At 49.9% G+C, this 15,248-nt stretch overlaps 1 protein-coding gene across 1 annotated transcript in view; it reads right to left on the minus strand.

The window, feature by feature from the left end:
- Positions 1 to 15,248, minus strand: part of DNAJC11 (DnaJ heat shock protein family (Hsp40) member C11) — a 69,448-nt gene that overhangs the window by 10,634 nt on the left and 43,566 nt on the right. The window contains exons 5-10 of the mRNA XM_017498320.2: positions 11,358 to 11,486; positions 10,265 to 10,387; positions 9,019 to 9,092; positions 4,236 to 4,425; positions 2,879 to 2,964; positions 2,403 to 2,519 (exon numbers count right to left, since the gene is read on the minus strand). Coding sequence (XP_017353809.1) covers positions 2,403 to 2,519; positions 2,879 to 2,964; positions 4,236 to 4,425; positions 9,019 to 9,092; positions 10,265 to 10,387; positions 11,358 to 11,486 — 719 coding nt within the window. The remainder of the gene's footprint in view (positions 1 to 2,402; positions 2,520 to 2,878; positions 2,965 to 4,235; positions 4,426 to 9,018; positions 9,093 to 10,264; positions 10,388 to 11,357; positions 11,487 to 15,248) is intronic.

Genomic DNA, 15,248 nt, shown 5'->3' on the forward strand with positions numbered 1-15,248 from the left:
TGAGTGGAGGAGACAGCCCTTCAGATGGAGATTGGTTCGCTGGAGGCTGAACATGGTAAACATGGTGGGGAGGAATCACCTGGGCAAGGGGAGGGGCTACTATATTATACAAGGTGAATTAGGGACATTTGAGCAGACAGTAGAGATACCTACAGGGAGTGAAGGAAACAGCCACACACTGACTGATCTGCAGACTGAGAAACAGCAAATGCCACCTCATAAGCAGGAGGGGGCCTGTTGTGTGCCAGAACAGCTCAGGGGATCAGGGTGGCTGCAGTGCGGGTAGAGAGGAATACTACATCATGGAGAACCCTGTGGGCTCCAAAGTCCCTGAAGGGCTTTGGCCTCTGCCTGGGATGGAGGGAATCTCTGAGGTTTTAGGCAGAAGACAGACGTGAACTGCCTTCAGTCTTAAAAAGGACTCACCTATGGAGAGCAGACACACGAGGAGGGGGAGAGCTTCAGCAGGGAGGGTGCTGCGTAACTAAGACAAAGATGCTGGCGGCAGTAAGGCTGAGAAATGGCCAGACTGGGGATACACTTTTGGAGCACATGTTCATGAGATGGTTTTCAGATATGTCCGATTTGCAGTGTGGGACAGACAGTGATCGAGGCTGACGCCAAGGTTTTTGGACAGAGCAAGTAGAAGGCTGGAGCTCTCTTTACTGAGATGGGAAAGGAGGCTGGGCACAGTGGCTCACACCTGTAATACTAACACTTTGGGAGGCTGAGGCAGGAGGACTGCTTGAAGCCAGGAGTTCAAAACCAACCTGGGCAACCAAGTGAGACCCTATCTCTATAAAAATAAAATAAAAGAGAGAAGGTGGGGGGAGGGGGGAGAGAGAGAGATGGGAAAACTTTGGACAGATCAGGTTCTGAAAGCTCTATGTGTCTGGGGGCACAGGGAGAGGATGGAGTTCTGTTTGGATACTATTAGGTATCTGAGATGCTATTAGGTATCCAAGTAGAGATTAGGAAAAGAAAGCTGGACACATATATGAGCTGGAGATTGAGGGGGTGGTCCAAGCTCGCACTTGCAACGTGAGAGTCCTCAGGGCATAAAGCCACGAGGCAGGACATGACTGCTAGGGAGTGAGTCTGGAGAGGGAGGGGCTGTGCCCTGCAGTGGTGCCTCCTTGTAGAAGTTTGGGAGACAGAGAGCAGCCAGCTGGTATGGAAAGCCAGAGCAGGGCGTGGTGTCCTGGAAACTGAGGGCAGAGAGGCCATAAGGTCAGGAGGGAAAGGCCACCAAGGCAGGAAGTGCAGAGACCAAGTGAGATGGAGACTCACCCTCTCATCTGCCACAGGAGGGCAGGCGCCCCTGGAGAGGCCCGACTTGGGCAGGTTTAGAAAGAAAGAAAATGGACGCAAGCGAAAACAGACAACTCTTTCGAGGAACTAAGGAGAGGACAGTGACTAGACTCGGGTGACGCAAGGGTGAGTGCACCGATGGAAACCCCTGCTGACAGCGAAGAACCGACATGGCCGCTGCTGCCAGAGATGCTGTGCCCGGGCGAGAGCTGCCAGGGCAGTTGACTCCAGGAGGCCTGGGCTGATGGACTGCCATCCTGTGACATCAGGGGAGGCTGGTAGGTGGCTGATGGAGCGCAGACACACACCTCACTCACAGTGTGGGAACTCCTTGACATCTGCTTACTCAGCAAAGACACAAGCAACTGTATATATATATTTTTTTTTTGGAGATGGGGTCTTGCTGTCCCCCAGGCTGCAGTGCAGTGGCACGATCTTGATCTCGGCTCACTGCAACCTCCGTCTCCCGGTTCAAGTGATTCTCCTGCCTCAAACAGCTGGGATTACAGGCATATGCCACCACGTTCGGCTAACTTTTGTATTTTTAGTAGAGATGGGGTTTCACCACGTTGGCCAGGATGGTCTTGATTTCTTTGACCTCAAGATCCACCCACCTTGGCCTCCCAAAGTGCTGGGATTACAGGTGTGAGCCACCGTGCCCAGCCAAGCAACTGTATCTTTAAGAACAAAATTATAGGCCGGGCGTGGTGGCTCAAGCTTATAATCCCAGCACTTTGGGAGGCTGAGGTGGGTGGATCATGAGGTCAGGAGTTTGAGACCAGCCTGACCAACATGGTAAAACCCTGTCTCTACTAAAAATTAAAAAATTAGTTGGGCGTGGTGGTGCATGCCTGTAATCCTAGCTACTCGGGAGGCTGAGGCAAGAGAATGGCTTGAACCCGGGAGGTGGAGGTTGCTGTGAGCCAAGATCACGCCATTGCACTCCAGCCTGGGCAACAGAGTGAGATTCCCATCTTAAAAAAAAAAAAAAAATTACAATGCAAATGTGGTTTCAGCCTTAATTTATGTGAAGCCTGGTTGAGTAAAAGTGCCAGGCATTCTTTGGCCAGAAAGGCCTGAGTTCAACTTACTTGACTTTGAGAGAAACGCCCTGTGGAACTCCGATGCTGACAGCTGCACCCAGAACGCTGTGCCTGGAGATCTTCCTCTCAGCGCCATACTCCAGCACCGTCCCAAAGAAGCCTGCTCTGCAGGAAGGGAACGCAGTCTGTGCCTGTGTCCCCCTCATTCATCACTTCGGGGGCAGCTGTCATTTGAGAAGAGGGCAGGTGCCGGTCCCTTCCCTCCCTCCTGCCTCCTCAACCCCCAGAGAGCAGATTCATGACATAAGAAAGTCGGGACACCCATGGTCTACTTCTTCCATGACACTCTGAGTTCGAGGGCTGGGACTGTAGTGTTAAATCCCCCACAGCCTCAAAATAGGAGGCACTCCAAAAATGTCACACACATGTATTCACATGACCAGGGATCTTACACCAGCTGGCTCCACTGTGAAGACCCACAAGCAGAGCCAGCGTGCTTCCACTTTAGCCAGGCCGGGACTTACTTGAGGGATCCTTTCACGCGAGTCTGATCGTCATCTTGGAATTTGTGCTGATAGCTGATCAGTGCAAAGGAGTGAGGGATTCCCAGCTGGGGAGACAGAGGGTGCAAGGACGTGTGACTCGGGGGGAGGTGGGTGTCTGCCCTCCCATGAGCTCCGGGCATTGGCTGCACACATGCCTTTAGGGCAGGGGTCACGGTCTGGCAGTTGCACCAAGTGCATGACGGTTTATTTTTTATTTTTTTGTTGAGACACAGTCTCACTCTGTCATCCTGGCTGGAGTGCAGTGGTGCAATCTCAGCTCAATGCAACCTCTGCCACCCGCGTTCAAGCTATTCTGCCTCAGCCTGCCGAATAGCTAGGATTACAGGTACCTGCCACAGCGCCTAATTTTTGTAGTTTTAATAGAGACGGGGTTTCACCATCTTGGCCGGGCTGATCTTGAACTCCTGACCTTGCGATTCACCAGCCTTGGCCTCCAAAAGTGCTGAGATTACAGGCGTGAGCCACCACCCCCGGCATGATGGTTTATTAGCAGCCAGTATTTAAAAACTGGGTGATTTTGTAGAAAACCCAGTTTCCTAGCTTTTCACAAGAAATGAAAAGCTCTGGTGAACCTGAGCCTGTGCTCCTAGGTGGCAGTGGCTGGTGAGAGCCGAGAAGCCGCCCCTGTGTGGGGCAGCTTCTCATGTACCAGCCCTGGCCTGGCCGCAGTGGTGTCCGAGGGGAAGATTCTTCGGTGGGGCATCATCTGCCCACCCCGATTCTGTGGGCTGCTCCCACCAGACATTAAGATGTAGCTCTGGGCCGGGCACGGTGGCTCAAGCCTGTAATCCCAGCACTTTGGGAGGCCGAGGCGGGTGGATCACTAGGTCAAGAGATCGAGACCATCCTGGTCAACATGGTGAAACCCCGTCTCTACTAAAAATACAAAACATTAGCTGGGCATGGTGGTGCGTGCCTGTAGTCCCAGCTACTCAGGAGGCTGAGGCAGGAGAATTGCCTGAACCCAGGAGGTGGAGGTTGCGGTGAGCCGAGATCGCGCCATTGCACTCCAGCCTGGGTAACAAGAGTGAAACTCCGTCTCAAAACAAACAAACAAACAAACAAAAAAAGATGTAGCTCTGCTTTAGGATGACCCGACACAGCTGCCACAGGTGCCTGAGGGCAACTGCATTTCATACTCGCAGCTTCCACCTAGTAATTGGAGCGTGAGCACTGAGAGCCTGCCCCTCAGGGCCCCTTGTGGGTTTAGACCTAGTGGTGATCAGGATGCAGGATTTCAGGGGCACGATGAGTGCCTCGGGATGGGGGGTCCTCCCAGAGCTCTGTCTACAGAGACCATGGCTGCCTGGCTCACCTGCAGGGCCACAGTGAAGTGGCTGGTCTTAGTGTCCCGGACGATGCTAGTGTTCATGGCTGACTGGATGCCCCACCGCCACTGCAGGTAGCCCACGGTGTTCTTGTCTAGGTTCCGAGCTAGGACCGTGGTCAGGCCAGGTCGGATTCCACGGGATGAAAACTGCAGAGCACAGTTTGTTGTCACAAAGCTGGAGGGACACACAGACAGAATAGGTTCTGGATGGCACCTGCTCTCAGCTGTTCTTTGTCACTTCCTCTCTGCCACCGTCCCAAAGACCTTACTTACTGTCACGTCTATACATCCCTGTACCGACTCCCAGTAAAAAAAGCAGGCAGTCAGGCCTCTACCCACATGGGGCAGGGGGTGAAGAGGGTGCTGGCCAGAATTTTCCCAGTAATCTCCCGACTCCCCTCATCCGCCCTAACTTTAGCTACAATCAAAGAGGCACCTGAATGTCTGCGTTCCTAAGCCAACAGATGCAATCCCACTCAAGTTAGAATGGATGGAGGCCAAGGGGTGCAAGTCAGAATCACCTACGGAGTGTCTCATATTAAGCAGTCCGGGACAGTGGTGCCCAAACTACCGCACGCTGGAATCACCCGGCTCATCCACGAGTTATGGCTGGCTGGCTTCTCTGCCCGCATGCTGATTTCTTCAGTGTGGGCTTGTAGTGTGAAAAGTGTCCCGATGATTCCAATGTGCAGCAGAGTTTGAGAATCACTCACCTAGAGGACACCCAGACCTGTGGAACCGGAATTTCTGGGTGGAGGCCCTGGCATCAGTATGTTTTTGGAGCTGCAGCATGATCCTGATGTACACCTACAGCTGGGTACTAGTGACAGAAACTACGTGCAAAGTGAGCACAGGAACTGGTTCCTGAAAAGAGCCTCTGCAGTTTCTTTCCAAGGGAGTCCAGCCCCATCTTCTGGTTGAAAATGGCTATTTCATGTTACTAACAGGAATTCACACTTCATTCAAGGTGCTGAACAGCGGGTTTCTTTAGTAAAGAGCTCAATATAAGTTGCCTAAGTTTAGTTTCTTTCTCCTTTTCTAAGCTTTGAAGGTGATTTTTTGGCATTAAAATAACAGTAGGCAGGCTCAGTGGCTCACACTTGCAACCCCAGCACTTTGGGAGGCTGAGGAGGCAAATCGCTTGAGCCCACGAGTTGAACAGCCTGGGCAACATGGCAAACCCCCCGTTTCTACAAAAAGACACACAAAATTAGCAGGGTATGGTGGCGCACCCTGTAATCCCACCTACTTGGGAGGCTGAGGAGGAAGATCATCTCAGCTTGGACAGGTCGATTTTCTTTTTTTTTTTTGATGGAGTTTCACTCTTGTTGCCTAGGCTGCAGTGCAGTAGCACGATCTTGGCTCACTGCAACCTTTGCCTCCTGGGTTCAAGCCATTATCCTGCCTCAGCTTTCCAAGTAGCTGGGATTACAGGAGCCTGTCACCACATCCAGTTAATTTTTCGTATTTTTAGTAGAGATGGGTTTCAACATGTTGGCCAGGCTGGTCTCAAATTCCTGACCTCAGGTGACCCACCCACCTTAGCCTCCCAAAGTGCTGGAATTACAGGCATGAGCCACTATGCCTGGCCAGCTTTTCTTTCGAGATAGGGTCTCGCTCTGTCACCCAGGCTGAAGTGCAGTGGTGTCATCATGCCTCACTGCAGCCTCAACCTCCTGGCCTCAAGCAATCCTCCCACTTTAGCATCCTGAGTAGCTGGGACTACAGGTGTGTGCCACCACACTGGCTAATTTTTGTATTTTTTTTTTTTTTTGAGACAGAGTTTCGCTCTTGTTGCCCAGGCTGGTGTGTAATGGCGCGATCTCGGCACACCGCAACCTCTGCCTCCCGGGTCCAAGGGATTCTTCTGCCTCAGCCTCCCGAGTAGCTGCGATTGCATGCATGCGCCACCATGCCCAGCTAATTTTGTATTTTTAGTAGAGATGGGGTTTCTCCATGTTGGTCAGGCTGGTCTTGAACTCCTGACCTCAGGTGATCCACTCGCCTTGGCCTCCCAAAGTGTTGGGATTACAGGTGTGAGCCACTGCGCCCGGCCAATTTTTGTATTTTTTGTAGAGTCAAATTTTCGCCATGTTGTCCAGGCTGGTCTCCTGAGCTCACGTGATCGTCTCACCGGGCCTCCTAAAGTGCTGGGATTACAGGTGTGAGCCACCATACTTGGCCCCTGAGGCAGCTTTTTTTTTTTTTCGAGACGGAGTTTCCGAGGCAGCTTTTAACCAGCATCTGAGGTGACCAATCTAAGTTGACAGGGTCAGGACAACACTGATGTGTGTACAGATACTGTTCCCCCTGCTGTTCCATTCTAAGCATGAACCCCAGCCCCCTTCCCAGACCTACTGAATCCAATTGCCTAGAGCAGGGCGTGTGGCGCTGTGCTGTGAGCAGTGCCCAGGTGATGCCCCATAGCAGCATGTCCTGCATCCCTTGCATCTTTAAAAAAAAATTTTTTTTTTCGGGGGCAGTCTTGCTCTGTTGCCCAGGCTGGGGTGCAGCGGTGCAATCTTGGGCCACTGTAGCCTCGACTTCCTGGGTTCAAGCGAGCCTCCCACCTTGGCCTCCCAAAGCCCTGGGATTCCAGTTGAGAGTCACAGCCGGCTCCCTTCCTTATGCGTCTGTCGGACGCACTGCTTTGGTGCCTCTGCTTGAGCAGCCTCCGCCTCCCCTACAGGTCACATCCTCCTCCTGTCTCGCATGATCTCTCCCAACGGCAGGCTGACCTACAAGCCTGCCTGTGTTCCCTGCCCTGTGCCCCATAAATGACCAGACTAGTGGGCAGAGATTGGGTCAATCCCTGTAGAGCCTGGCAGGCACACAGATACATGTCTCGCTGGAAGTGTATAATAACTTCCTTTTTTTTTGAGACAGTTTTGCTCTGTTGCTCAGGCTAGAGTACAGTGGTGTGATCCTGGCTCACTGCACCCTCTGCCTCCCGAGTTCAAGTGATCCTCCCACTTCGGCTTCCTGAGTAGATGAGACTACAGGCAAGCGCCACCACGCCCGATTAATTTTTGCATTTTTAGTAGATGGGGTTTCACCATGTTGGCCAGGCTGGTCTCGAACTCCTGACCTCAGGTGATCCTCCCACCTCCAAAAGTGCTGGGATTACAGACATGAGCCACTGTGCCCAGCCTAGAGTCCATGTTTGATAAGAAAGTTAATTCACACCACTGTGCCTGGCTGGAATTGTAATAACTTTCTTATCAAACATGTATCTCAGGCTGGGTGCAGTGGCTCATGCCTGTAATGGCAGCACTTTGGGAGGCCAAGGTGGGAGGATCACCTGAGGTCAGGAGTTAAGAGACCAGACTGGATGACAATGTGAAACCCCATCTCTACAAAAATTAGTCAGGTGTGGTGGTGCCCACCTGTAGTCCTTGCTACTCGGGAGGATCACTTGAGCCTGGGAAGTTGGGGCTGCAGTTGAGGAGCCAAGACTGCGCCACTACGCTCCAGTCTAGACAGAGTGACAGCGAGAACCTGTCTCAAACCAAAAAACAAAACAAAACAGGTACCTAGGCTTGTGAAGTGGCTCATGCCTCTAATCTCAGTGCTTTGGGAGGCCAAGGTGGAAGGATTGCTGGAGACCAGAAGCTTGAGACCAGCCTAGGCAATATAGCCAGACCTTATCTCTAAACAAAACTAAAAAATGAGCCAGGCATGTTGGCATGTTCCTGTAGTCCTAGTTTTTCGGGAGGCTGAGGGAGGAGGACTGCTTGAGCCCAGGAGTTCAAGGCTGCAGTGATTGGGCTATTGCACTCTAACCTGGGCAACAGAACAAAAACCTTGTCTCTAAAAGTAAAATGCAATACGATAAAATAAAATAGGCTAGGACTGGTGGCTCATGCCTGTAATGCTAGCACTTTGCAAGGCCGAGGCAGGTGGATCACCTGAGATCAGGAGTTCGAGACTAGCCTGGCCAACATGATGAAACCCTGTCTACTAAAAGTACAAGAATAGCTGGGTGTGGTGTCATGGGCCTGTAGTCCCAGCCACTCGGGGAGGCTGAGAGAGAAGAATCACTTAAACCCAGGAGGCAGAGGCTGCAGCCAGCCAAGATCGTGCCACTGTACACAGCATGGGCGAGACAGAGTGAAACTCCGCCTCATAAATAAAATAAAATGAAATAAGCTTCGTGTGATCCATTCTAGGACTCCTTTAGCTACATCTTCCCCCAGAGGAAAGAGGTGTTATTCACCCTCCAGCAAGTCTTTTATCTCCGCTCATACAGACAACACTGCCCCCACTGTATGGGAACTAAAGACACTGCTCTTGCTCTAAAGAGACAGGGATACACTGTTCTAGGAGTGTGACATCATGGCAGCAGCAGAGATGACAGGAAGCAGAGGCTGGCTGGGGACTACATCTCTGGCATATGTCAGTCAACCTGATGACAAAGCAGTCTGCCATTCTCTGGGACAAATAAATGATCCAAAAGTCTGTTCACTGACCAACTCTCCCTGAAGGCACTCTTTCCCCTTGGCCTCGTGGCACAGGTGAGGGAGGTGTGAGGCCTGGAGGGTGCAGCCTGGGCCGGGACTGGGACAAGGGTCTGGCCCCCGCAACCCAGCCTCTTCCCACCTGCACACTGCCTGGGCTTCACGCCAGTGCTGCACTTGCCCTTGATGTACACGGTGACCTTGAAGGACAGACAAAATAGTGGCAAAGACTGTGATAAAAAGAACACGCAGTTCTAGTCTCCTAAGCCCACGAAGACCACCAAAGAGGAGCTGCTGTCTTTCATATTTACCATCTTGGTGTGAGATTACGGAACAGCTTGAGACCAAATAAAGGCCCCTGCAGGTCTCCGGCTCCAAATTCCAACTGTTTAAAAAGGAAAAAGAGAAGAGAAGGCATTAATGGTGTTTTATCTCATAGCGGCAGCCCGGGCTCAGGAATGTACCCCTGGGTGTAATTCCTTCATTCAATTCACCGTCATGCCAGGGCTCTAAAAGAAGGGAGCGGAAGATTGTTAATGTCTCATCTTAACCTCTGCCAAATGGAAATGTCTGCTGCCACGGATCCAAAGGAGACCCAGTTTTCAATGGGTCTCTCCAAAGAAAAAGTTGCTCACCTCTGATCCCTGCCTCCCAGGCTGAGGTCAGAAGAGACCAACTGGCTCCTCACAACCTTCCAGGTGCAGTGCCCTCACCTGCAGAGTGCCTTCTGCGGTCGTGTGCCCCCCGCCCCCACATGCACTGCCGATTCCTTTTTATTTTCTCCCTGCGCCAAATGTCTCCCAGGTGATCGGGGTGGTCCTCAGGGTCCTGACGTTAAAACCCAGCAGCAGTTCCACGCTCGCACAGCCTTGGAAGTCACAGCTGAGCCTGGCTGCTGTGTTTACTAGTCTGGGTGACTTTCAAGCAACTCTTCAATGTTAATTTGATGCAGCTCAATTTGTTCGGTAGAACTGGCAGTTAAATGGCCACCAATCAGTGAACCATTGCGCTGAAGAGAGCACCTGCCTTCTGAATTGTGCAGGGAAGTTAGCCCACAGGCTTTTTGCTCAAAGGGAACAAACACGCTGAGTTGCAGGGGCTGGACTTCTGGAAGTTGGCATCTCATAGGAAACCTTGTTTTTCTATCCTAATTTTAAACTGTGAGGCAGACTGACGGACTTCTCAGACACGAGACATATTTTTCTTTCTTTTTTCTTTGAGACAGGGTTTTGCTCTTGTCCCCCAGGCTGGAGTGCAATGGTGCAATCTCGACTCACTGCAATCTCCGCCTCCCGAGTGGCTGGGATGACAGGCAGGTGCCACCACGCCCAACTAATTTTCATATTTTTAATAGAGACGGGTTTTCACCATGTTGGCCAGGCTTATGAGACCTATTTTTCTTTTAGGGCCAGTCAACTTATGGAAGTTTGACACTTGGTACCATGTTGCACGATAACGGGGCCCCCTGGGTGGCTTTGGGGGTGAACTTTGAGAGTGTAAATGTTCGGAAATAAGGCTTTGCATGGACAACACAACTCAGCCAATAGACATTCTTACCTCTCCCCATCCCTTTGCGGAAGTTACTCGTCTGAGCGCAAAGTTAACGGAACCCCCTCCATTCCCATTCTGGGTTGAGAGGCTTCCAGAGAGGATGGCTGTGTCTGTCGCTGTCAAGGGTGCCTAAAAATGATATTTGCTGGTAATAAATGAATCAAAACAACAGGAAGTGCCAATGGCAGCAGCCTAAAGAACACACTGTGAGCCCAAGGTGCAGATGACTCCGCTGTTCAGAAGTACACATGGATGCAGAATTATCGCAGCAGCTTTACTTTTCTTTCGCTTTGTTACTTGGTCTGCATGTGACCATGAGGATCATATGTTTTGCAGAAGCTTTAATGGGCAAATCTCACCACACCAGGGGAACACGGGGCTGCACGTCCCAATGGTATCAGACTGCACAGGGACCTCACCGTGTGCCTGCCCTCTGTGGTACACCTGGGCCTCTCCTGTCCTCGGCTGCCATCAGGGTTCTGGGAGGACCGAAGACCTTCCTGTAGCTGTATTCTGTAATAACTGACTCGGGGAGCTCCAAGGGGGGGCAAATTTCCCCAAGTTAGGACTCCACACTGTTGGCTGATGGATTTGATAATAAATTAATGAGCTGAGGAGACAAAGACCTACTATAAATGCTCAGGAGAATGGCCTGATCTCGTCACATCCAAACAGTGGGCAGAATGGTGATACATTTTCGTGTGCCCAGGGCTCAGGATGGGAGCTGCTATAGCCTTACGGCACCTAGCAGAATCTGCCTTAAAACTAAAAGTGGTTGCTGGAACGATCCTCGGAGGTCTGCCGGAGCCCCATGACCTTGGGCCTCTACTTCTCCCAGACCATTCACACCCTCTGCTGGAAAGGCCCACGGCCTTGGGAGCCCAGTGCCCCGGCCCACACTCCTGCGGGCCCACATGCCAGCACAGCAGTAACACGTGGCTGGCACTAAAGCGCTTTCTTTTTTAAGTGGCTTAATTGCATCCTTGCATAAATAAAGATGAGAAAAACCCTGGGCAGACTCTCATTCTAGCTGCTTGGTGTGCTGTGCCTCATTAACTCGAGCCCTTGCTGTCCTCAGAGAGGTGGTTGTGTGCTTTACCTCAATGGACTGGGATATGTGCATTTTATTAATTTCAATCTGCGGAAAGCCACTGCCGGACACATCTTCATACTCCTCATCATAGCGATCGAAAAGGTCAGTGGCATCTACTCCAACGCTGATGGTTCCCTGGGGCAGAAAAATAAGCCGTCAGCAAAAGGGGTGGTATTTGCGGAATGTAAGACAATACTGCAGTTAAACAGCCAGCTCGCTCGAACGGAACAAGTCATCCGACTTCAGGGTTCACTGCGTATAGGTAGGACGCTCCACCAGGAAGCCCACAAAGCATGAATGTCACAGTCCGAACCAAACAACTGCAGAGCGCCACAGACGTCCGGAGCTAGAAAACATCATTTGACAGGGAACGCCGGTCTGCATGTCTGCAGAGCAATGACACGCCAAACACAAAGTGCTAGTCAGAGAAGTAACAGCTCCACGGTTTGATTTCCAGAGACCAAACAGGACCCAGAAACGCATAAAACCACCTAGAAATTAGCTGCATGGATTAAACACTTTTTTGTAAACACCCTTATACCACAAAACTGCCCTAATACTCTTTAAATAAAAATGTCTTCAAGGATGAAGCAGCACAAATTACGAACAAATGGGAGACTTAAAAATTAATTCACCTTCTCAAATTAACTTGAGAATTAAGTTATGAGAAATAGAACACTGTGTTCACTCAAGGAATTCTAAGCTAAAATTTTGCTGATAAAAATGCTTGTCACTCAGAAAATCAATGTTTATTATTCTTTTATAGTCACAGCTTTAAAAATGGACATGTATCTGAATCCAGTGTATAAAACCATGGCCACACACATTTTTTAAATGAAACTTTTTGCAGCCCATAAAAAAAGTCAATTGAGTTTTAATTTATGTATTACAATATAAACTGCACCCATCTGAAGTACACAATTCCATGAGTTTTTGACATGTATATGCTGGTGAAACTACCTGGTGATTTCTATCACCCCATAAGTAGCTTGAGAGTGTTTTAAGTGGTCAAGAAAGCGACCTCTGAGAAGGGGGTTTGGGAACAAAGAATCAAATGAGGATAGCCCTTGTGGGCACCCAGTGGAGGGGTGAGGAGGCCTCAGGGCTAGAGCAGAGGGGGCAACAGCCGATGAGTTCAGATGGGGTGATGTGTGGGTGGTCTCCACAGTGTCATAGGGAGGGTTTAACCTGTTGATTCTATTGGTTTAGCCATTCGCCCAGCTTTGTCACTTTTATGCCAGAGTCAGTTTTGCAGATGGACCATCACTTGTACTTCTAGCATCTGCCATAGTCTTACCTCACGTGTGAGGCGCACAGTGGCTTTAGGAGATGACCAGTGAGAGCCCACCACTCTTCTCCCCTTTCTTTGCCGATGAACTGAAGGAGGCAGCTCCCTTTCTAGAATGGGCGTGTGTGTGTGCGCGCGCCGACAGTGGTGAGGTGCAGCTCATTCCTGGCCTCAGTAGTGGGGAAATATCAGATGCTGCTGCGTGGCGTAGCCGGTGGTGGCCAGAGCCTTGGCCTGTGGGATGGCTGAAGCTGTCAAGCCATGGTCAGCCACATCCCTAGGAAACTCCAAATACATATGACAATGAGTGGGAAACAGGTGGCCTGTGCTGCGGGGCCTGTCAGAGAGCACCCTGAGCGCCCTGCCACAATGTTTCTGTGCCTGTTGAATGATACCCATCAGGCTGCAAGCACATGGTTTCTGTGTAGAGCCGGAGTGAAGATTTTTGGTGCTGTGGGCCATGCCGTCTGCTGTCGCAATTCACCTCTGCTACTGAAGTGGGAAAGCAGCCAGGTAACTGTAAATGACTGAGTGTGGTTGTGTTCCAAGGAAACACTGTTAATGAACTCGGAAATCTGAATTTCATGTAACCTTTGTATGTCACAAAACATAATTCTTTTGTTTTTTCTTGACCATTAAAAAATGTAAAAACCATTCTTAGCTCACAGCCCATACAAAAAACAGGCAGTGGCTCGAAAATGGCAGTGACTGATATAAACCTACAAGTTTTTGCTGCTGTTTGGCAACACCTTCTTTTTCAATAAACTCTTCAGGCAGAGATGATACTGAGTATTAAATTTCCATTTTCCTAGAGAGCTGATGAACTTGTAAGTTGTATAAAATGTTTTTCCACACTGACCATCCAGAGAGCTAAGTCTCAGCACGTGAAAATCAAGTCTCAGATCTGCTGAAGAAGCACTAGCGTCGACGGTCAGTCATTCCTCTAAGACTGCGCCTGAAAGTGGGCTGTAGCAGCAGGTGTATTTACATATAACTCTGTGAAAAGCATTTTTCATTTAGATCAAATGGTAGTTTCTCTACATTAATTTCACTCACATTTCCATTCCAAGGTCTGCAATGCATAAATGAAAGATAAAGCAACAGCTGCTTCTGTGTTGGTTGCCCTATTAGCCCAACTTCCCAACTGCTAATGATGCTAGCTTTCCTTTTTTTTTTTTGAGACAGAGTCTCGCCCTGTTGCCAGGCTGAAGTGCAGTGGCGCAATCTCGGCTCACTGCAGCCTCCACCTTCTGGGTTCAATCGATTCTCCTGCCTCAGTCTCCCGAGTAGCTGGGCCTACAGATGTGGGCCACCACGCCCGGCTAATTTTTGTAATTTTAGTAGAGATGGGATTTCACCATGTTGGCCACAATGGTCTCGATCTCTTGACCTTGTGATCTGCCCGCCTCGGCCTCCCAAAGTGCTGGGATTACAGGCATGAGCCACCAAGCCTAGCTGATGCTAGCTTTCTATCAGATACTTCAATCTGAAAATGTATTAACCCTAATAATTACTTGATTTCTGTTGAGGGTGAAACACCTGACATTATAAATGCTACTATAAACTCAAAAAGTTCCACATTGAAGATAAACGTGTTTGTTTTTGTGGTGACATTCAAATGCCAACTTTTAGGCAGTATAGTGTTATGGTAAAAAATATTCTTATTAAATCAAGAAGCCCATGGAGCAGAAACATCCTTAGAATTAGCTGTAGTGATACAGATAATGTATAATTGTGTCAAAACAAGCTGTGATACTCTACCCATGGAAAATAAAGTTGTAGTTGTCAAAATTTACAAATTTTTTACATTCACAGAGTAACAGCACAAACACATCTCTGTGATGACAATGATTCTGAATAATAAAAAAAATCTGCATAGCGTTACATGAACAATTGTATATTCATGCCAGGTGCTGTGGCTCACACATATAACCTCAACACTTTGAGAGGCTGAGGCAGGTGGATCACCTGAGGTCAGGAGTTTGAGACCACCAGCCTGGCTAACACAGTAAAACTCTGTCGCTACTAAAAATACAAAAATTAGCTGGGCACGCGTGCCTGTAATCCCAGCTACTATGGAGGCTGAAGCAAGAGAATTCTTTGAACCCGAGAGGTGGGAGGTTACAATGAACTGAGATTGTGCCAGTGCACTCCAGCCTGGGTGACAGAGCAAGACTCTGTCTCAAAAACAACAGGCTGGACGTGGTGCCTCATGCCTGTAATCCCAGCACTTTGGGAGGCCAAGACAGGTGGATCATGAAGTCAGGAGTTCAAGACCAGCCTAACCAACATGGTGAAACCCCATCTCTACTAAAGATACAAAAATTAGCCAGGCGTGGTGCGTGCCTGTAATCCCAGTGACTCAGGAGGCTGAGGCAGGAGAATCGCTTGAACCTGGAAGGCAGAGGTTGCCGTGAGCTGAGATTTCGCCATTACACTCCAGCTGGGTGACAGAGAGAGACTCCATCTCAAAAAACAACACTAACTGGCCGGGCGCGGTGGCTCAAGCCTGTAATCCCAGCACTTTGGGAGGCCGAGGCGGGTGGATCACGAGGTCAAGAGATCGAGACCATCCTGGTCAACATGGTGAAACCCCATCTCTACTAAAA

The sequence above is a fragment of the Cebus imitator genome, unplaced genomic scaffold, assembly GCF_001604975.1.
Source record: "Cebus imitator isolate Cc_AM_T3 unplaced genomic scaffold, Cebus_imitator-1.0 Scaffold240, whole genome shotgun sequence".
Classification (NCBI taxonomy): domain Eukaryota; kingdom Metazoa; phylum Chordata; class Mammalia; order Primates; family Cebidae; genus Cebus; species Cebus imitator.